Source organism: Sardina pilchardus, chromosome 1 (genome assembly GCF_963854185.1).
Source record: "Sardina pilchardus chromosome 1, fSarPil1.1, whole genome shotgun sequence".
NCBI classification, from domain to species: domain Eukaryota; kingdom Metazoa; phylum Chordata; class Actinopteri; order Clupeiformes; family Clupeidae; genus Sardina; species Sardina pilchardus.
The window spans coordinates 5216428-5239553 of NC_084994.1; the positions used below are offsets into that span (position 1 = coordinate 5216428).

General features: G+C 39.5%; 1 protein-coding gene and 1 long non-coding RNA gene across 2 annotated transcripts; both read left to right on the forward strand.

Moving 5' to 3' along the window:
* Positions 1-707: 707 nt before the first annotated feature.
* LOC134081912 (zinc finger protein 208-like) lies at positions 708-21135 on the forward strand. The gene is made up of 5 exons (XM_062537595.1): positions 708-1575; positions 5663-6562; positions 9001-9005; positions 15027-15885; positions 20189-21135. Exons 1-5 carry the CDS (start codon positions 789-791, stop codon positions 21133-21135), a joined length of 3498 nt encoding a protein of 1165 aa, XP_062393579.1. The 5' UTR covers positions 708-788.
* LOC134082072 (uncharacterized) lies at positions 9228-11646 on the forward strand. The gene is made up of 4 exons (XR_009939559.1): positions 9228-9287; positions 10574-10610; positions 10705-10796; positions 11387-11646. It is a non-coding gene; the product is annotated as an uncharacterized LOC134082072 (long non-coding RNA).
* Positions 21136-23126: the final 1991 nt, after the last annotated feature.

The window sequence follows — 23126 nt, forward strand, 5'->3', positions numbered from 1 at the left end:
CTGTGCCAGTGAAGGAGATTAAAAAAGAAGAGTCTGATGATTTCCTTCAAGAGTATCTGTCTACAATTCAGAAGGAAAACCCTGGACCGGATCATGTGTGCAAGACTGAAACAAACATGTCAGACATCATAGACATGAAAGAGGAGGAAGAGGCTGATGTAAGAGAGCATGGTCAGAAAGACTCTTCTCCTACTGGTAAGATACTCATTAGTGTTTTGGCTGCTGGAACTACTGGAATTATTGAAGCAAAACAAGAATTACATTACTACTACTATTACTACTTATAATACTACTACTACTAATACTACCACTACTAATAATAATAGTAATAATAATAATAATTACATGTGTTTCAAATCGTTTTCTATAATAATATGTGATGTAATTTAAATTGTTTTCCTTTTCTTGCAAATCATCAAGAACTCAACACAGATAAGATGAGATGTGCTGGGGAGATGGAACATCATCATAATAAACTTGGAAAGAGGTTCCGTATTAGGAATCACCTGAAGGCACACCAGACCATCCACACAGGAGAAAAGCCGTATCAGTGCAGTGTATGTGGGAAGAGTTTCAGTGACAGTTTGGGTCTCTCCATGCATCAGATGGCACATAATGGAGAAAAGCTCTCCCCATGTCCTCAATGTGGAAAGACTTTCACTAGGATGGATCATCTTGAGACTCACCAGAGGAGTTTTAGTCAAATGAGCAGTCTCAAGAAACACCAGATTGTCCACACAGGAGAAAAGCCATATCAGTGCACTGACTGCGGAAAGAGTTTTAGTCAAATGAGCAGTCTCAAGGCACACCAGAGTATCCACACAGGAGAAAAGCCATATCAGTGCACTACATGTGGGAAAAGTTTCAGGACTAAGATAGAGGTCACCTTACATCCGCACACACATACAGAAGAAAAGCCATATCAGTGCACTGACTGCGGAAAGGGTTTTAGTCAAATGAGCAGTCTCAAGGCACACCAGAGTATCCATACAGGAAAAAAGCCATATCAGTGCACTGACTGTGGAAAGGCTTTTAGTCAAATTGGCAATCTCAAGGCACACCAGAGTATCCATACTGGGGAAAAGCCATATCCGTGCCCTACATGTGGGAAAAGTTTAAGGACTAAGAGAGAGGTGACCATCCATCAGCGCACACATACAGGAGAAAAGCCATATCAGTGCACTGACTGTGGGAAGGGTTTTAGTCAAATTGGCAATCTCAAGAGACACCAGAGTATCCATACTGGAGAAAAGCCATATCAGTGCACTACATGTGGGAAAAGTTTCAGGACTAAGATAGAGGTCACCTTCCATCAGCACACACATACAGAAGAAAAGCCATATCAGTGCACTGACTGTGGAAAGGGTTTTAGTCAAATGAGCCATCTCAAGGCACACCAGAGTATCCATACAGGGGAAAAGCCATATCAGTGCACTACATGTGGAAAAAGTTTCAGGACTAAGACAGATGTCACTGTCCATCAGCGCACACATACAGGAGAAAAGCCATATCAGTGCATTGACTGCGGAAAGGGTTTTAGTCAAATGAGCAATCTCAAGAGACACCAAATGATCCATAAATCTTAAGGCCCATCAGAAAGTGCACACTAGAGTGAAATATAAGAAATGCTGAATTGACTAAAGGGTTTACTGATGAGTCACAGTTCAGGGTTTACTGATGAGTCACAGTTCAGGATTTACTGATGAATCGGAACTCAGTGTTTACTAGAGGCCACATGCACACAGTTAAGAGAGGCTAACCATCTGATCATAAAATAAAAAATGTATATTTTCTAGAATTCATCAGAAATGATTGGAAAATCATCATCTTTTTGCTGTTGAACAATGAACTGAGTGAAGGCCTAATCAGAAGATGGCATCACACACACTGGATAAAACTACAACTCACATGTCAGATTAACTTCTATGATGAAAGTTGCTTTGATAATAACTGAGTTTATACAATTTATCATTGTATATTAATGTCTTGAATATGTACACCACTGCATGACCATCTCAATGACAAGGTATCTCACCATGTTTTTATATTTTAAATACATTTTTGTTTTATCTGAAATGACTTCTTCAGTCCAACTTTTTTTTTTTTTTTTTTTTAAGCGATCACTCACATACCAACACAAAACAGCATTTTGTTAGTTTCAGTATGGAAAGAATTTTAATGAACTATTTCATTTATTTATTCATCACAAACGGCAAAGGTACTGCGATAGTGTGATTTTGTCGTTCACTTTAAAATAAATGGTCCTCCAGTTAAGAGACTTGCTTAGGGAGACAGCTTGCTTAGGGCACTGACATGGCCAGCATTACTGTAGATGTAGGAAACATTAAAATCAGGGCTGTCAAAATAACTGATTAATTTAGATTAATTAATTTGAGATAAAATAACTGATTAAAAAAATTAACACAGATTAATCGATGACCTTTGACCCGGAGTCATTCTAGTCAGTAACCAATAGACCGTAAAATGGGGAGACGAATGTGCTGCATGGATCATTGATTGGCACATTGACTTTAAAAAAAAAACGGCCTGACGTTGTTAAAAAGAAAGCGTTGATGAAAACAAAGTCCTCTGCCATGTCTGCAGCACAGAATTTGCATATCACCGGAGTTTGTCAACACTTCAGTACCACATTACTGCAAAGATATAGTGTTGACATTGCGATTTTGCGATTACATTTTATATGCGATTAATTTAGATTAATTAATCACAGAGTATGTCATTAATTAGATTAAAAATTTTAATCGATTGACAGCCCTACATTTTATATGCGATTAATTTAGATTAATTAATCACAAAGTATGTTATTAATTAGGTTAGAAATTTTAATCGATTGACAGCCCTAATTAAAATGCATAATTCTGATTGTTGAGAAACATTAAAAGCACAAGTGTGTGCACACAGGGCCGGCCCGCTGCTTAGGCAGTAAAGGCAAATGCTAAGGGCGCCCACATCCAGGGGGCGCCAGAGCGGCGCACTCAAAAGCATATGTGTGTGTGTGTGTGTTTGTGTGTGTGTGTGTGGACATTTAGCGTACGTGGGCCATCCAGTCCTTGTTGGGGACTACCGAAAAGGAGAAGAAAAGTGGATGGCCGGGACTGTTACAGCACAAGGCGGTCCGGTGTCGTACCAAGTCAATGTTGGACCAGCACAACAGTGGAAACGGCATGCAGACCAGATGGTGGCCTGTCACCCCAACATCGTCCAGTCTACTACTGACATACAACCTACACCCATCACTATCAGTCCGCCAACTCGGCCCGCATCAGGTGGAAATTTGGAGACTGCTTTCCCAGTTACTGAGTTTACCACATCACCATCAGAGCAGTCAGACATCACATACACTGACACCTCTACAACTACGCCACAGCAGACACAACACAGATACCCTTGCCGGAACCGTAAACCACCAGACAAACTGACTCTTTAAACAAGGTGTGAATGATCTGTTCAACTCTTCAGTGAGTGAGTGTTGTCTCAAGAAAAGGGCAGAATAATCCCTTGACACGCTCAAGGGGACGGGGCAGTCTACCCCTAACCTTAGATATGTTTGTGTGTGTGTGTGTGTGTGTGTGTGGGTGGGTATCTGTAAAAAAAAAAAAAAGAATTTGACTTGGTTACACATGACATGTTATGTAAATACTGTGTTAAGGTGGGCACTAGGTTGGTACTATTATGTGTTGCTCACTGCTTTGAACAGGGCAAGTTGTGAAGATGAATAAGGGGGGAGGAGTTGTGATGTATTGGTAATAGCCTACTATGGTTTATCACACCACACCAGTAGGGGACGCTGTGCTACCCAGGATTGTATTGTTGTGCATGAGTTCATTAAACCAGTGTGGAATTGTACTAAAGTGTGGACGCTCGTCATTCCAAGAGTTCAGCATACTGCGGTTAGTTTATTGATAGATTAGAACTTTAGGCAAGTCATTACACTTTGGAATAAAGAACAGTACACAATCTCTGCACTAGTTTACTTGTCACTGTTAGCTCAATAGGCAAGGAGTTAGGCATCCAACGGCCTACCTGGGTTTGATTCCCGAGCGTGATCGTTTATCCTCCTCTTATTAGAGTTTATCCACCTCTGTAATCCCCCTTTTTAAAAGTTTACTCAACAACTGCCAATGTTAACATGACACAATCACACTGTATTATCTACATTCACAATATGTACACTCTTCAACATTCTAGGAACCACTTAATACTTGGTATTGTTATAAACATTGAAGTATAACCTCCACTTTACCTCAGTCCAAAACCGCATGGCACTGTCCACTTTACGGGGGTCACATAATTAATAGTTTACCCAACTTTTACTTTACCACTACAGCACATCATGTAAATGATTCTCAATGAAGCAATGATACAAGAGTTCATAAACATTCAACACATTTAGATTTTCTGGGATGTATGATTTCATGATGGGGTAATCTTCTTCTGATCTGGTCTTGGTCACTACATTACCCATAAGTGGCTTTGTATTAAACACTTGGAAGGAAACATTGCAGAAAATATGACACTCTGATCACATCAGGAAATATCACCAACATTTTTAGAATCCAAAGACCATGACCTCATGTAATATCTTGAACTGGTGGCAGAGCAGGATTGCAATACTGTGGGATACTGTGCAGTATTGAAAAGTAAACATGGCAACTTTCTTTGTTCAGTAGCCTCATTCACCTGCATTTTTACACCTCCACATCACTCACCTGCCCTCCTGTGGGGGTGGTAATTACCCATCTGCCCTCCTTTGTGGTGTGTTAATTACCCACCTACCATCTTTTGTGGAGAGATAGTTACCCATCTGCCCTCCTTTGGGGAGTGCTAATTACCCCACTTACCCTCCTTTGTTCAGTGTCTGAAAGTGCTTATATGGCCACGCCCACTTGATGCTCTATCATTCTAATTTACATCATAAAGGCTCCTGTCACTGATTGGATGAACCCAGTGGGCCAGAGAGAAGAGGCAGCATATAAACACCACCTAGTGGAGTCAGATTTCTGAACTCACCTGTTCAAAGGTAGGCACTGGGACACTCTCAACACATACACTAGATCTGTGTTCAACTACTACTATATTATATTACTTTATTGCTAGTTGTCCATTATTCAATCTTTAAATTGTAATGGTAAGTTTCAAATGTGATTCAAATGTAATAATTGGCTGGATTTGTTTCACAGCACAGAACTAGAGTCTGAAATGTCAGGATTTACTGGACCTACACTGCTGCCTGTGCCAGTGAAGGAAATAAAAGAAGAAGAGTTTGATGATTTCCTTCAAGAGTATCTGTCTACAGTTCAGAAGGAAAACCCTGGACCGGATCATGTGTGCAAGACTGAAACAAACATGTCAGACATCATGGACATTAAAGAGGAGGAAGAGGCTGATGTAAGAGAGCATGGTCAGAAAGACTCTTCTCCTACTGGTAAGATACTCATTAGTGTTTTGGCTACTGTTCCTACTGGAATTACTGAAGCAAAATCAAACATAATAATAATAATGTGTTTAAAAAAGTTTTCTTGTCTTTCTTTAGCAAATCATCAAGAAATCAACACAGATAAGATGAGATGTGCTGGGGAGATGGAAGGTCATCATAGCAAACATGGAAAGAGCTTTCATAAGAGGAATAACCTGAAGTCACACCAGACCATCCACACAGGAGAAAAGCCATATCAGTGCACTACATGTGGGAAGAGTTTCAAGACAAAGGCGAAGGTCACCATCCATCAGCGCACACATACTGGAGAAAAGCCATATCAGTGTACTTACTGTGGAAAGACTTTTCGACAAACATCTGTCCTCAAGAAACACCAGAGGATCCATACTGGGGAAAAGCCATATCAGTGTACTTACTGTGGAAAGACTTTTCGACAAACATCTGTCCTCAAGAGACACCAGAGGATCCATACTGGTGAAGAGCCATATCAGTGTACTACATGTGGGAAGAGATTCAGGGAGAGCAGTTCTCTTACTAAACATCAGCGCACACATACAGGAGAAAAGCCATATCAGTGCACTGACTGCGGAAAGAGTTTTAGTCAAATGAGCAGTCTCAAGGCACACCAGAGTATCCACACAGGAGAAAAGCCATATCAGTGCACTGCATGTGGGAAACGTTTCAGGACTAAGATAAAGGTCACCTTTCATCAGCACACACATACAGAAGAAAAGCCATATCAGTGCACTGACTGCGGAAAGGGTTTTAGTCAAATGAGCAGTCTCAAGGCACACCAGAGTATCCATACAGGAAAAAAGCCATATCAGTGCACTGCATGTGGGAAAAGTTTCAGGACTAAGAGAGAGGTGACCATCCATCAGCGCACACATACAGGAGAAAAGCCATATCAGTGCACTGACTGTGGGAAGGGTTTTACTCAAATGAGCAGTCTCAAGAGACACCAGAGTATTCATACTGGAGAAAAGCCATATCAGTGCACTACATGTGGAAAAAGTTTCAGGACTAAGAGAGATGTCACTGTCCATCAGCGCACACATACAGGAGAAAAGCCATATCAATGCACTGACTGCGGAAAGGGTTTTAGTCAAATGAGCCATCTCAAGAGACACCAGATGATCCATAAATCTTAAGGCCCATCAGAAAGTGCACACTAGAGTGAAATATAAGAAATGCTGAATTGACTAAAGGGTTTACTGATGAGTCACAGTTCAGGATTTACTGATGAATCGGAACTCAGTGTTTACTAGAGGCCACATGCACAGAGTTAATAGAGGCTAACCATCTGATCATAAAAGAAAAAATATATATTTTCTAGAATTCATCAGAAATGATTGGAAAATCATCATCTTTTTGCTGTTGAACAATGAACTGAGTGAAGGCCTAATCAGAAGATGGCATCACACACCCTGGATAAAACTACAACTCACATGTCAGATTAACTTCGATGATGAAAGTTGCTTTGATAGGGTGACCACCTCCAGTCAGACAAAATGTGGGACAAGTAGCATGGTAAAGAGGGACAATGTGGGACAGACGTAATAACTTTAAACTTAAGATATATTACCAGATCTAATTTACTAAACAACATTTTTTTTAATCTACCGACATAAGATTAAGACACTACCTAGGCTAAAAGACAAAACATTAATTTAGCAACATCTCATCTTTATTGGGACTATCAAAATTGTCAGCTGTCCAAGGGACCAGGCATTATGCAGCTGAAAGAATGCACTCAGTGAATCAAATTCTTAAAATACAACACACAAAAAAAAATATTAGACCCACCTAGCCTAAGTTCAACCAAATATAAGGCCTATAGTCTATAGTTGAGGCTTGCAAAGAAAGTTGAACTATTTCAGTGCAAATAGGTAAACCAGAAGCTTTTATGATTTGCATGTTTCTTTGATGTGTTTTTTATTATCTGCCAAGGAGGTTATTTTCATCGGGCCTTATTTGTCTGTTTGTTTGTTTGTCTGTTGGTTCGCAAGATAACTCAACAAGTTAAGGATGGGATTTTCAGGAAAGGTCTGAAATGACCCACGGAACAAACGATTTAATTAGTTATCCAGGAGGTTATTTTCATTGGGCCTTATTTGTCTGTTTGTTTGTCTGTCTGTTGGTTCGCAAGATAACTCAACAAGTTAAGGATGGGATTTTCAGGAAAGGTCTGAAATGACCCACGGAACAAACGATTTAATTAGTTATCCAGGAGGCGGTTGTGTTTTCGCTTGGCCTAGGTCTGCGCACTCGGACTCAGAGTGTTTTTTTCGTTTTGGAGGACTCACTTGCACCATGTCGCTTCACATCGTATTCTTCACCATGCCCCAGAGAAAAACGCAAATGCAAAATGCCCTCTCTGCTTCGCCGTCTACAGGTCTTTGCCAAGAGTATATGTTGCGGTCCATTCGCTAAAAGTGCATCTTCTCTTTCTCGTGGCAACACTGGCCATGGCTGCTTAACCTGACCGAAGAGCGCGCTCTCCAATTTGAGATTGCGGAGGCGTTCGTGCACCAGGCAACAGTTTGATTGACGTACGACTCAGCCTATCGACTACCGATTTTATTGCTCTCCTTTGAACTATTGGACATAAGTTAACACTACGCCTGTGGGCGTATCTGTGTATTTATTTTCAATTGGCCAGGGTCGAACGAAAAAGCGGGACAGATGCTCAATTTGCGTGAGGCGGGACAAAGGGTAAAATTGCTGTACAGTACAACGTAAAGCGGGACAGGTGGTCACCCTATGCTTTGATAATAACTGAGTTTATACAATTTATCATTGTATATTAATGTTTTGAATATGTACACCACTGCATGACCATCTCAATGACAAGGTATCTCACCATGTTTTTATATTTTAAATAAATCTTTGTTTTATCTGAAATGGCTTCTTCAGTCCTTTTTTTCCTTTTAAAGCGATCACTCACATACCAACACAAAACAGCATTTTGTTAGTTTCAGTATGGAAAGAATTTTAATGAACTATTTCATTTATTTATTCATCGCAAACGGCAAAGGTACTGCGATAGTGTGATTTTATCGTTCACTTTAAAATAAATGGTCCTCCAGTTAAGAGACTTGCTTAGGGAAACAGCTTGCTTAGGGCACTGACATGGCCAGCATTACTGTAGATGTAGGAAACTAGGGCTGTCAAAATAACTGATTAATTTAGATGAATTAATTTGAGATAAAATAACTGATTAAAAAAATTAACGCAGATTAATCGATGACCTTTGACCCGGAGTCATTCTAGTCAGTAACCACTAGACCGTAAAATGGGGAGACGAATGTGCTGCATGGATCATTGATTGGCACATTGACTTTAAAAAAAAAACGGCCTGACGTTGTTAAAAAGAAAGCGTTGATGAAAACAAAGTCCTCTGCCATGTCTGCAGCACAGAATTTGTATATCACCGGAGTTTGTCAACACTTCAGTACCACATTACTGCAAAGATATAGTGTTGACATTGCGATTTTGCGATTACATTTTAGATGCGATTAATTTAGATTAATTAATCACAGAGTATGTCATTAATTACACTGTAAATTCTAACATTCAAATTAATAAGAAATATTAAGTAGGGTTGACTTAGTTTTGACCAATCTGTCGAGAATACTCACTTTATTTGAGTTAGTAGTACTTTGGGAGCGAAAAGTCAAACCAACTAAATCATTTTAAGTTCAGGTCACTCACAAAACACTAGTTCAACACTTGGGCATGCGCAGAAGCCTCTAGTAGAAACCAACCGACACGACACACACGACTAAACACGCATGGACATCGCTGGAGTACTTTACAGGCTCATTTGGTGAGTAAACGTTTGAAATTGATTTGCTTTCTTTATGTATTATTCATTCAACGCTAGTTAAGTTTTGTTCACCATATGTCAATGTCTATGTGACTTGTGCCTGTCGTGATGTTAAGTATCATAGCCTAGCGTCTAGCTATCGCTAGCCCAACGTTTGTTGCTAACGTTATCTGTTAGAAACACTAAACTGTAGATCTACCAAAGACTCTTTTCGGACGTGGCTCATGTGTTTTCATCACTGAAAACGATTGTTTCTAAAAACTCCAAAGCCAATAACTCCAGTTTCACGTTTGCATGTGTAACAGCTAAATGGTATGAAGCATGATTATGTTCGACCTCCATATTAGCTAGCATTTTTCAACTGGAATTATTGCAGCTTGGTCATTAGCACTAGCTATCGGAGAGGCACGTATTGTCGGACGGCACGGGTTGTCGGACACTTCCGTGTATGTGCAACTTAATATTAATTTCTATACAAACTAAGACGGAGGATTCATAAAGAAACGCAAGCACCCACACCATAAGTGTCTCTCAATGACCTATGTACCAAAAAATGACATTTTACTGTGACTTGAAGAGCTGTAAAACACTGTTGTAAGGCTGCATTTACAAAACCGCTTGGAGCTCCGGTGGAATTTTGATTAGCGACGAGCTAACCGTTGATTTACAGCAAAGATTCTAGAGCGGAGCAAGATGTTCAGTTAATGTTTAGGATTCCCACGGTAGCCAGCCTCTGTGACGACACCTGAGCTTATCAAAATGGCGCCTATGGAGTCATAGAACGCACTTCAACGTATCGTATTATCCGGTCTGTGATCTATCTTGCTCTGTTGTAGAATCTTTGATGTAAAATGTGAAAAGGCCGACAATATGTACCCCCCCGGCCAGCGCTAAACCCCGAGCATGGTAAACTAAATTGGATATTTCAGGCGATAAAAGCCCCGGGAAGAACCAAGCCAGATATTGTTCTAATCTACACACCTATGGCTACCGAAATATGTGAGGTTCATTTAGCAAATGTTATTTTAAGGTATTGAAAAACATTGTTGTTTTAGAATTTTCGAACGAAACGGCCGACAATTAGGGGTCTTACGATAGTTCTTTTCCTCATGGTAGCAGCTAGCAGCTACAGGACTTGCTTTCAAATTCTTTGATTTTATGTTATTTCATATCAATACAAAGTAGGCCTATTTTGTCTGAGCAAAAACATTAGATTACTATTTACTATTTATATAATTGAGTTCATTTCATTGAGCTTGGTGCTAACATGATCTTTCCTCTTATAGAGATGTTGTCAAGCAGACCAAATCCCTGAATGAACTTGTAAGTACTGCACTTTTCGTGCTGATAAGGCTATTTGCTAAAGTAGCAGTTTGTGTCTTGCGAATGTCTTAATCTTTATTGTCTCTATCATTAGACATCGACTGTGATAGCCCAACACACTCTTGTCCTGAAGGGAATTCCTGTTTTACATGGATCAAGTCCAGCGAATTCTACAGCACAGCATTTGTAAGTATACTTGGAAATAATAATAAGAAGAAATAAAGCAAGTTATCATATCTAGTTATGGTTATTTATGTATGTACAGTATGTATGTTATGCAATACACATAGGAAATTACCACTTATTCTGCATGTTTATATTGTCAGTGTCTTTGGGTGAGGAGGGGGCCCATTGGACATTTTCCAAAATAGTTTAAAGTGTTATTCTGGCGGTGAGCAAACACTTCCAAAAAAGCATCTTAACCAATAATATTAAAAACAGCACCAGACCTCATCAGTAGCTTGCTCAGGGTCCCTACACTTAAAAGGAAGCACCAACAACGTAGTTAGCGAACCCGGAGTTTATTACAGAAAACACTTACCAACTTGTCCTCTACCAGCTCCTCCAACCCAGTATCATAAGGTTTCGTTGAACTGTCACATTTGGTTAATCTGTCATTTGTGCTGGGGTTGGAGGAGTTGGTAGGAGGACAGTTGGTAAGTGTTGACACTTGGAAAGTAGATTGTGTTCAGGTGGACTCATTTTGTGGTCACAGCTTTGTTCATTAGTAGCAACACATGATAACAAGACTTTCTTTTGCATATGTGTCTTCACAGGACGCTGTGACTGATGGGACCATCTCATGTGTTGATGTGCTCACTGTTCTTGGGGAGATTGACGGCTAACATCATTTCCAGGGTCCAAGCTGCTGTCAGGTGTTATGGTGGCACCTTATTTCTGCTTGATATAATATAATATTCATTTTCTGCTTGATATTACTATGTAATAATTATTACTATTATTATTTTACTGCGGAGTCCAAGCACTCTTATTTTACTTTAAATATGTTGAATGGCAGGGTAGTTTGCTATGTGAATGCTGGATAATTAAAAATAAAAATAATTGTGATTAACCTAAACCAACCTTCTCATTTCGGTTTTTTTGTTAGATGTTTTTACATACATTGCTTGTATAGACATTGTAAACTGAACCAGAGAACAAGTCAGTAGTACACACTTAAAAATGTGAGCTATTAAGTATTATTTACTCAGAAAAAACAAGCTTCCATGAGAACTATGGGTTCTAGGTATATGAGTACTAAGAACCATTAGCTAATTAAGTACAGTTTAATTAAAATAAATAAGTTGAATTCACTTATAAAGTGTAAGTTATTAAGTGTTACTTACTCAGAATAAACAAGCAGTGTTCACTTAAAAAATGTAAGTTCATTGAACTTACTTTTTTCAAGGCAATGAGTTTGCGTACATTTTTTAAGTAAAGTCAACTTATCAAAATTTACAGTGTAGATAAAAAAAATTGAATCGATTGACAGCCCTAATTAAAATGCATAATTCTGATTTTTGAGAAACATTAAAAGCACAAGTGTGTGCACACAGGGCCGGCCCGCCGCTTAGGCAGTAAAGGCAAATGCTAAGGGCGCCCACATCCAGGGGGCGCCAGAGCGGCGCACTCAAAAGCATATGTGTGTGTGTGTGTGTTTGTGTGTGTGTGTGTGTGTGTGTGTGTGTGTGTGTGGACATTTAGCGTACGTGGGCCATCCAGTCCTTGTTGGGGACTACCGAAAAGGAGAAGAAAAGTGGATGGCCGGGACTGTTACAGCACAAGGCGGTCCGGTGTCGTACCAAGTCAATGTTGGACCAGCACAACAGTGGAAACGGCATGCAGACCAGATGGTGGCCTGTCACCCCAACATCGTCCAGTCTACTACTGACATACAACCTACACCCATCACTATCAGTCCTCCAACTCGGCCCGCATCAGGTGGAAATTTGGAGACTGCTTTCCCAGTTACTGAGTTTACCACATCACCATCAGAGCAGTCAGACATCACATACACTGACACCTCTACAACTACGCCACAGCAGACACAACACAGATACCCTTGCCGGAACCGTAAACCACCAGACAAACTGACTCTTTAAACAAGGTGTGAATGATCTGTTCAAATCTTCAGTGAGTGAGTGTTGTCTCAAGAAAAGGGCAGAATAATCCCTTGACACGCTCAAGGGGACGGGGCAGTCTACCCCTAACCTTAGATATGTTTTTTTTTTTGTGTGTGTGTGTGGGTATCTCTTAAAAAAAAAAAAGAATTTGACTTGGTTACACATGACATGTTATGTAAATACTGTGTTAAGGTGGGCACTAGGTTGGTACTATTATGTGTTGCTCACTGCTTTGAACAGGGCAAGTTGTGAAGATGAATAAGGGGGGAGGAGTTGTGATGTATTGGTAATAGCCTACTATGGTTTATCACACCACACCAGTAGGGGACGCTGTGCTACCCAGGATTGTATTGTTGTGCATGAGTTAATTAAACCAGTGTGGAATTGTACTAAAGTGTGGACGGTCGTCATTCCAAGAGTTCAGCATACTGCGGTTAGTTTATTGATAGATTAGAACTTTAGGCAAGTTATTACACTTTGGAATAAAGAACAGTACACAATCTCTGCACTAGTTAGTGTTACTAGTCACTGTTAGCTCAATAGGCAAGGAGTTAGGACTTGCATCCAACGGCCTACCTGGGTTTGATTCCCGAGCGTGATAGTTTATCCTCCTCTTATTAGAGTTTATCCACCTCTGAAATATCAGAGATAGAGTTTCTCCCCCTTTTTGAAAGTTTATTCAACAACTGCAAATGTTAACAAGACACAATCACATTGTATTATCTACATTCACAATATGTACACTCATCAACATTCTAGGAACCACTTAATACTTGGTATTGTTATAAACATTGAAGTATAACCTCCACTTTACCTCAGTCCAAAACCGCATGGCACTGTCCACTTTACGGGGGTCACATAATTAATAGTTTACCCACCTTTTACTTTACCACTACAGCACGGCATGTAAATGATTCTCAATGAAGCAATGAAACAAGAGTTCATAAACATTCAACACATTTAGATTTTCTGGGATGTATGATTTCATGATGGGGTAATCTTCTTCTGATCTGGTCTTCACCACATTACCCATGAGGGGCTTTGTATTATACACTTGGAAGGATACATTGCAGAAAATATGTCACTCTGATCACATCAGGAAATATCACCAACATTGTTAGAATCCAAAGACCAAGACCTCATGTAATAACTTGAACTGGTGGCAGAGCAGGATTGCAATACTGTGGGATACTGTGCAGTATTGAAAAGTAAACATGCCAACTTTCTTTGTTCAGTAGCCTCATTCACCTGCATTTTTACACCTCCACATCACTCACCTGCCCTCCTGTGGGGGTGGTAATTACCCATCTGCCCTCCTTTGTGGTGTGTTAATTACCCACCTACCCTCTTTTGTGAAGAGTTAGTAACCAATCTGCCCTCCTTTGGGGAGTGCTAATTACCCCACTTACCCTCCTTTGTTCAGTGTCAGAAAGTGCTTATATGGCCACGCCCACTTGATGCTCTATCATTCTAATTTACATCATAAAGGCTCCTGTCACTGATTGGATGAACCCAGTGGGCCAGAGAGAAGAGGCAGTATTTAAACACCACCTAGTGGAGTCAGATTTCTGAACTCACCTGTTCAAAGGTAGGCACTGGGACAATCTCAACACATACACTAGATCTGTGTTCAACTACTACTGTATTGAATTTCTTTATTTGCAGTTGTCTGCTAATTAATCTTTATTACTGTAGTTGTACGTTACAAATGTGATTCAAATGTAATAATTGGCTGGATTTGTTTCACAGCACAGAACTAGAGTCTGAAATGTCAGCATTTACTGGATCAACACTGCTGCCTGTGCCAGTGAAGGAGATAAAAGAAGAAGAGTTTGATGATTTCCTTCAAGAGTATCTGTCTACAGTTCAGAAGGACAACCCTGGACCGGATCTTGTTTGCAAGACTGAAACAAACATGTCAGACATCATGGACATTAAAGAGGAGGAAGAGGCTGATGTAAGAGAGCATGGTCAGAAAGACTCTTCTCCTACTGGTAAGATACTCATTAGTGTTTTGGCTACTGGAACTACTGTAATTATTGAAGCAAAAATCAATGAATTACATTACTACTACTTCTACTACTACTACTACTACTACTACAACTACTACTAAAAAAAACAAACATAAATTACAAGAACGACAATAATAATAATAATAATAATAATAATAATAATGATAATATGTGTTTCAAATTGTTTTCTTCCAAATCATCAAGAAATCAACACAGATGGGATGAGATCTGCTGGGGAAATTAAACATCATCGTAATAAACACGGAAAGAGCTTCTGTAAGAGGAATCACCTGAAGGCACACCAGACCATCCACACAGGAGATAAGCCATATCAGTGCAGTGTATGTGGGAAGACTTTAAGTCGTAGATCTATCCTCAAGCTACACCAGAGGACGCATACTGGAGAAAAGCCATATCAGTGCACTGACTGTGGAAAGACTTTTAGTCATAGATCTAACCTCAAGATACACCAGAGGACGCATACTGGAGAAAAGCCATATCAGTGTAATTACTGTGGAAAGACTTTTCGACAAACTTCTGTCCTCAAGAGACACCAGAGGATCCATACTGGTGAAAAGCCATATCAGTGTACTACATGTGGGAAGAGTTTCAGGGAGAGCGGTTCTCTTACTAAACATCAGCGCACACATACAGGAGAAAAGCCATATTGGTGCACTGACTGTGGAATGTCTTTTAGTATAATGAGCAATCTCAAGGCACACCAGAGTATCCACACAGGAGAAAAGCCATATCAGTGCATTGCCTGCGGAATGGCTTTTAGTATAATGAGCAGTCTCAAGGCACACCAGAGTATCCACACAGGAGAAAAGCCACATCAGTGCACTGACTGTGGAAAGGGTTTTATTACTAAGAAAGAGGTCACCATCCACCAGCGCACACACACAGGAGAAAAGCCATATCAGTGCCCTGACTGCGGAAAGGATTTTAGTCATATGTGCAGTCTCAAGAGACACCAGAGTATCCACACAGGAGAAAAGAAATATCAGTGCACTGACTGCGGAAAGGGTTTTAGTCAAATGTGCAGTCTCAAGAAACACCAGATTGTCCACACAGGAGAAAAGCAATATCAGTGCACTGACTGTGGAAAGGGTTTTAGTCAAATGAGCAATCTGAAGAGACATCAGATGATCCATACATTTTAGGGCCCATCAGAAAGTACACACTAGAGTGACACTTTAGAAATGCTGAATTGATTAGAGGGTTTACTGATGAATCACAGTTCAGGGTTTACCAGAGTGCACACGTATGCAATTAAGAGATGCTCACCATCTGATCGTAAAAATATATATACAGTATATTTTCTAGAATTCATCAGAAATGATTGGAAAATCATCATCTTTTTGCTATTTAACAATGAACTGAGTGAAGGCCAAATCAGAAGATAAATGACACCACAGATCCTGGATAAAATGTCAACTCTCATGCCAGATTAACTTCAATCATGAAAGTTGCTTAGTTTAGAAATGTTATTCTATCATTGTATATTAATGTATTGAATATGTACAACACTGCATCGCCATCTCAATGACAAGGTATCTCACCATGTTTTTGTTTATTTTTTTAATACATTTTTTTTTTTTATCGGACATGGCTCCTTTAGTTCAACTTGTTTTTCTTTTAAAGGGATCACTCACATACAAACACCAAACAGCATTTTGTTATTTTCTGTAAGGAAATAATTTGAATGAACTATTTCATTTATTTCTTCATCACAAACTGTTACTGGAGATGTAGAAAACGTTATAATTTGTAATTCTGATTTTTGATAAATGTATTTTAATAACCCTTAGATGCATAAGTGGGGTCAAAAATGATCCCAGAGGTTGTTTTCTTGCAGTATCTTCTTAATTTTTTTTTTTTTTTTCATTTAACCTTCCATGTATTCCTCAAATAGGTTGTCTTTGACATGAGGCCATTTGGATTTGTGTCTAATTATTATATTTTTAAAGTAATTTCATGTTTTGTATCAATACCACCGATCCGCATACATGGGCTCAAAAATGACCCCAAGCATTTTTTATGGAATTTCAAAAGTTAACCCTAGGATCTTTTGATTTTTATCAAGTGTGGCAGTAATGTATACATTTACTGTTGATTATCACATCTCATGTCAGCAGTCTCACCATCCTGAAGGCTATTTTTATGCCTAAAAATAGGGCGAAAATTCATTTTTTTAAAGCCAATTGGGAGTATTTTCTGATTTACTGTATAACAAAAGAAGATATTCATAATAACCTCTGTAAATGATTTTTTTATTTGATATATTAACACTACAAAAACAATTTTCAACCTGGCTTTTTCCAATGGTCAGATTATTTGCATCAAAACATATATGCAAATTAGCGCATATTTAATTAGACATGACCTAATTAACATATTTAAACATAAATACAGAAAACTTGCAATACTTTCTTTTCTCCTATTTATGTGAGTATTCAACTGGTAAAGTTTCATGAAGATATCTCTAAGTTAAAAATGTTACCGTATTTACCTATGTTTACCTTTTTTGCCTTTCTAAAAGCTGTTTTGTAATAAAATGTTAATAAAAAGTGATACATCATATGTCAAACATGAAATAATATTTTTTTTGACAAATATATAATAAAAATCATCATCTTTAACCAAAATGAAAGACATTATTTGAGTTTTTAAAAAGCAAAAAACGCATGCATTCTAATTGGGGTCATTTTTGACCCCACTCATGGAAGAGTGTAGGTATTGGTAGCCTATGCATCTAAGGGTAAACATCAGGGCACACTATTTTGAGTGAAAATGTAAGATTCAGACCTTTGCTGGGAGGACATGTTAGTAACTTGCCCTCTTTGAATTTAAATTGAATACCCCTGGTCTACAGCATCTCATTGAGGTAGTCAGACGAGATGTTCATTTTAAATTATATGAAAGAAATTCCTCTACTATCACATAGTTTGACAAAAGACCTCTGGTTGTTTATGTTGAACATTTTCAAACTTTATTGCTGTGAGAGGACTGAAATCCTAGGATTGTCTTTTACTGTTGTTACAAAGTGCCATTGGTAAACTCTCTTTCAAAACATATACAGTATATTTAGAATAGTTGATTAAAGGTTTCTAATGGTGTCACTTATATGTGCCTAGGACAAAAACTAGCAGAGATTGAGATGTGTGTTTGGAACAGTTTTTGAAATCCCCAGGGGGGATTTAGACTCCAGAGGGTTAATAAAAGATCTCTGGTTGTTTCTGTTGGACATTTTCGAACTTAATTGTGGAAATTTCACTCGGATGCCCTAAACATTTTGGACTGTATCACACATTTTACTAAAAGATCTCTGGTTGTTTCTGTTGAACATTTTCAAACTTTATTGCTATGAATTTTCACTCGGATGCCCTGAACTTTGGACTGCCCTTGGTGACGGACACAGCAATGCCATTTAGAGTTGAAGATCTAAATGTGTAGATGTTGCTAAAGGCACCATCAGAAGATACAGCACACACACAGCAATGCCATGTACAGTTGTTCATCTAGATGTGTAGATGTTACTAGAGGCACCATCAGAAGATACAGCACAGAGGGTTAATATTCTCCCAGCCAATGGCCATGCACCAGGTTGGAAAGGCCTGCGGCAGATCACAGATAACTAGAGACCATTCCCCCACCCTGCAGACTGGCTGATGATCTGGATAACAAGAGACCATTCCCCCACCCTGCAGACTGGCTGATGATCTGGATAACAAGAGACCATTCCCCCACCCTGCAGACTGGCTGATGATCTGGATAACAAGAGACCATTCCCCCACCCTGACTGGCTGATGATCTGGATAACTAGAGACCATTCCCCCACCCTGCAGACTGGCTGATTATCTGGATAACTAGAGACCATTCCCCCACCCTGCAGACTGGCTGATGATCTGGATAACAAGAGACCATTCCCCCACCCTGCAGACTGCTGATGATCTGGATAACAAGAGACCATTCCCCCACCCTGCAGACTGGCTGATCTGGATAACTAGAGACCATTCCCCCACCCTGCAGACTGCTGATGATCTGGATACAAGAGACCATTCCCCCACCCTGCAGACTGGCTGATGATCTGGATAACTAGAGACCATTCCCCCACCCTGCAGACTGGCTGATGATCTGGATAACAAGAGACCATTCCCCCACCCTGCAGACTAGCTGATGATCTGGATAATTAGAGACCATCCCCCCACCCTGCAGACTACTGATGATCTGGATAACAAGAGACCATTCCCCCACCCTGCAGACTAGCTGATGATCTGGATAACTAGAGACAATTCCCCCACCCTGCAGACTGGCTGATGATCTGGATAACTTTTACTGCAGATTTGAAAAGCACCCACTATAGCTTCCTTGGTTCAGTACCCTCCTGCACCCTGCATTTTTACACCTCCACATCACTCACCTGCCCTCCTTTGGGGAGTGTTAATTACCCATCTGCCCCCGAACCTGCCCTCCTTTGGGGAGTGTTAATTACCCATCTGCCCTCCTTTGTGGAGTGCTAATTACCCCACCTGGCCTCTTTTGTTCAGTGTCTGAAACTGCATATATGGCCACGCCCACTTGATGCCCTATCATTCTAATTTACATCATAAAGGCTCCTGTCACTGATTGGATGAACCCAGTGGGCCAGAGAGAAGAGGCAGTATATAAATCACCTAGTGGAGTCAGATTTCTGAACTCACCTGTTCAAAGGTAGGCACTGGGACTCTCTCAACACATACACTAGATCTGTGTTCAACTACTATATTGCATTCCTTTATTTGCTCTTTAATCTTTATTATTGTAGCTGTAAGTTACAAATGTGATTCACATATTTGGCTGGATTTGTTTCACAGCACAGAACTAGAGTCTGAAATGTCAGGATTTACTGGACCTACACTGCTGCCTGTGCCAGTGAAGGAGATAAAAGAAGAAGAGTCTGATGATTTCCTTCAAGAGTATCTGTCTACAGTTCAGAAGGACAACCCTGGAGCGGATCATGTGTGCAAGACTGAAACAAACATGTCAGACATCATGGACATTAAAGAGGAGGAAGAGGCTGATGTAAGAGGGCATGGTCAGAAAGACTCTTCTCCTACTGGTAAGATACTCATTAGTGTTTTGGCTACTGGAACTACTGGAATTATTGAAGCAAAAAACAAACATGAATTACATTACTACTACTACTACTAATACTACTACTACTTATAATAATAATAATACTAATAATAATAACTATAATAATAATAATAATAGTAATTATAATAATAACATGTGTTTCAAATAGTTTTCTATAATAATATTTGATATAATTGAAATTGTTGTCATTTTCTTGCAAATCATCAAGAAATCAACACAGATGGGATGAGATGTGCTGGGGAGATGAAACATCATCGTAATAAACATGGAAAGAGGTTCCGTATGAGGAATCACCTGAAGGCACACCAGACCATCCACACAGGAGAACAGCCGTATCAGTGCAGTGTATGTGGGAAGAGTTTCAGTGACAGTTTGGGTCTCTCCATGCATCAGTTGACACATAATGGAGAAAAGCTCTCCCCATGTCCTCAATGTGGAAAGACTTTCAATAGGATGCATCATCTTGAGACTCACCAGAGGACCCACACTGGAGAAAAGCCATATCAGTGCACCGACTGTGGAATGTCTTTTAGTCTTACATCTAGCCTCAAGAAACACCAGAGGATCCATACTGGGGAAAAGCCATATCAGTGCACTGACTGTGGAAAGACTTTTCGACAAACATCTTCTCTCAAGACACACCAGAGGACCCATACTGGAGAAAGGCCATATCAGTGCACTACATGTGGGAAAAGTTTCAGGACTAAGAGAGAGGTGACCATCCATCAGCGCACACATACAGGAGATAAAACATATCAGTGCACTGACTGTGGAAAGGGTTTTAGTCAAATGAGCAATCTCAAGACACACCAGAGTATCCATACTGGAGAAAAGCCATATCAGTGCACTACATGTGGGAAAAGTTTCAGGACTAAGATAGAGGTCACCTTCCATCAGCACACACATACAGGAGAAAAGCCATATCAGTGCACTGACTGCGGAAAGAGTTTTAGTCAAATGACCAATCTCAAGGTACACCAGAGAATCCACACAGGAGAAAAGCCATATCAGTGCACTGACTGCGGAAAGGGTTTTAGTCAAAAGAGCCATCTCAAGGCACACCAGAGTATCCATACTGGGGAAAAGCCATATCAGTGCACTACATGTGGGAAAAGTTTCAAGACTAAGACAGAGGTCACCGTCCATCAGCGCACACATACAGGAGAAAAGCCATATCAGTGCACTGACTGTGGAAAGGCTTTTAGTCAAATTAGCAATCTCAAGAGACACCAGGTGATCCATACATCTTAGGCCCCATCAGAACATGCACACTAGAGTGACACATTAGAAATGCTGAATTGACTAAAGGGTTTACTGATGAATCACAGTTCAGGATTTAACAGACAGCACACGTCTGCAATTAAGAGAGGCTCACCATCTGATCTTGAATAAAAAATACATATTTTCTAGAATTCATCAGAAATGATTGGAAAATCATAATCTTTTTTGCTGTTGAACAATATACTGAATGAAAGCAACATCGGGAGATAAATGACACCAGACATCCTTGATAAAACTACAACTCTCATCTCAGATTAACTTTGAGCATGAAATATGCTTTGATAATAACTGAGTATAGAAATGTTATAATTAATGTTATCATTGTATGTTCAACACTGCATGGCCATCTTCAAGACAAGGTATCTCGCCATGTTTTTCTTAAAATAAATCTTTCTTTTATCTGAAATGGCTTCTTCAGTCAAAGATTGTTTTAAGCAATTATTCACAAGATATCACTCACATACAAACAAAAAATAGCAATTTGTTTTTTTCAGTATGGAAGGAATGTGAAATAACTATTTAAATAACAATAAAATAATACTAAAAGGAAATATACACTGCAGTGGATGTTATTCTCATCATTAATGTGTTTACTGTGTTAATGGACTGAAGATGGGAATAGGATTCGGTTTTTGGTTTCAGATTCGGCAGAATCGTAACCAGTGGATTCGGTATTCGGCCGAACCCCAATAATCTGGATTTGGTGCATCCCTACTTACAAGTAAAGATAGCACAATTACACTGAAAATAGCCTTGGTTTCAAAGGGTTTAACATGCATACAAACGAGCAATTTTGTGTAAACAACATAATTGTTCTATCATTAACGAAAAAGCTGTCCCTGGGTGCTTTGACATTCCTGCCATTTCATACTTCCACACTTCCAGACACCTTTCTCCAAAGCAGCCTAGAGAATGAGGAATATCATCCAAGCTGCAGTTCAGAGCAAACCTGATGTTGGAATTACTATTGCATCAGTCAATATTATTACAAGAGGACTTAATGCCAAACAAAGACATTCAGTTGCACTGTTGGTCAAATACAGCTCTGTGTTGAAAGAGAACTCCAGTGCACATTTCTTTCAGTAGATTTGTAATATAGCAATCAATACATGTAGTTTAGACGCACTGATGATTATTATAAGTACGACTAAACTACATTCTTGATTGCTATAATACAAACACACAATATTGTGTGTATGTAATATAGCAATCAAGAAATGTATTTTAGTCATATACATTTGTTGTATGTTTTTAAATATAGCAATTAAGAAATGTAGTTTAGTCGTCCTGATAAATACATTTGTTGTGTGTTTGTAATATAGCAATCAAGAAATGTATTTTAGTCATATACATCTGTTGAATGTTTTTAATATAGCAATCAAGAAATGTAGTTTAGTCGTCCTGATAAATACATTTGTTGTGTGTTGGTCTACAGCATCCTAGTGCTCTCCTGTATCCATGTGAGCTCAGAAAATGGACTCCAATTGATTGTGTTGATATGCTGCCCAAGCTTTTTAATACAATTTTCCAACTCATTGGAATACTGTGCAATATTGAAAAGTAATTGACCGTTCGCAAAAGCCGCGCCCCCTAGTTATTGTTACTACGCCCGTCAAACAAATGAGAACAGACGTTCTACAGAGCTCAAATGCGCCCAAAATGTATTAGAGTGAGCCTGAAGAAAAATCCAGGTTGCACTGGTGCACCTGACACTGCTTGGGTGAAAGCATACATTTATTTCGCAAGTTTCATTGTAGACTATGCCTGCAACTTTACCAAACAGTATACCACCTCTCCTGGGCAACTCTTTCTCTCTCTCCCCCTCTCTCTCTCATGCGCGCTCAATGGACACCCCCCTCGACATGCTGTTTTAATCATAAAACATTCACAATCGTGAAAGAAAATGACGCATAGAAGACGACTGGCTACAAATCCGGTTAGCATCACAGAATGCTGCACAA

Bases quoted from the DNA above. Each gene is read 5' to 3' on its own strand.
- LOC134081912 (XM_062537595.1), top strand. From the start codon at position 789: ATGAGCAGTCTCAAGGCACACCAGAGTATCCACACAGGAGAAAAGCCA. The intron at 1,576-5,662 runs ATAAATCTTAAG...ACCTGAAGTCAC, and splicing joins CAAGAGACACCAAATGATCC to ACCAGACCATCCACACAGGA. The intron at 15,886-20,188 runs ATCAGATGATCC...ACCTGAAGGCAC, and splicing joins AATGAGCAATCTGAAGAGAC to ACCAGACCATCCACACAGGA.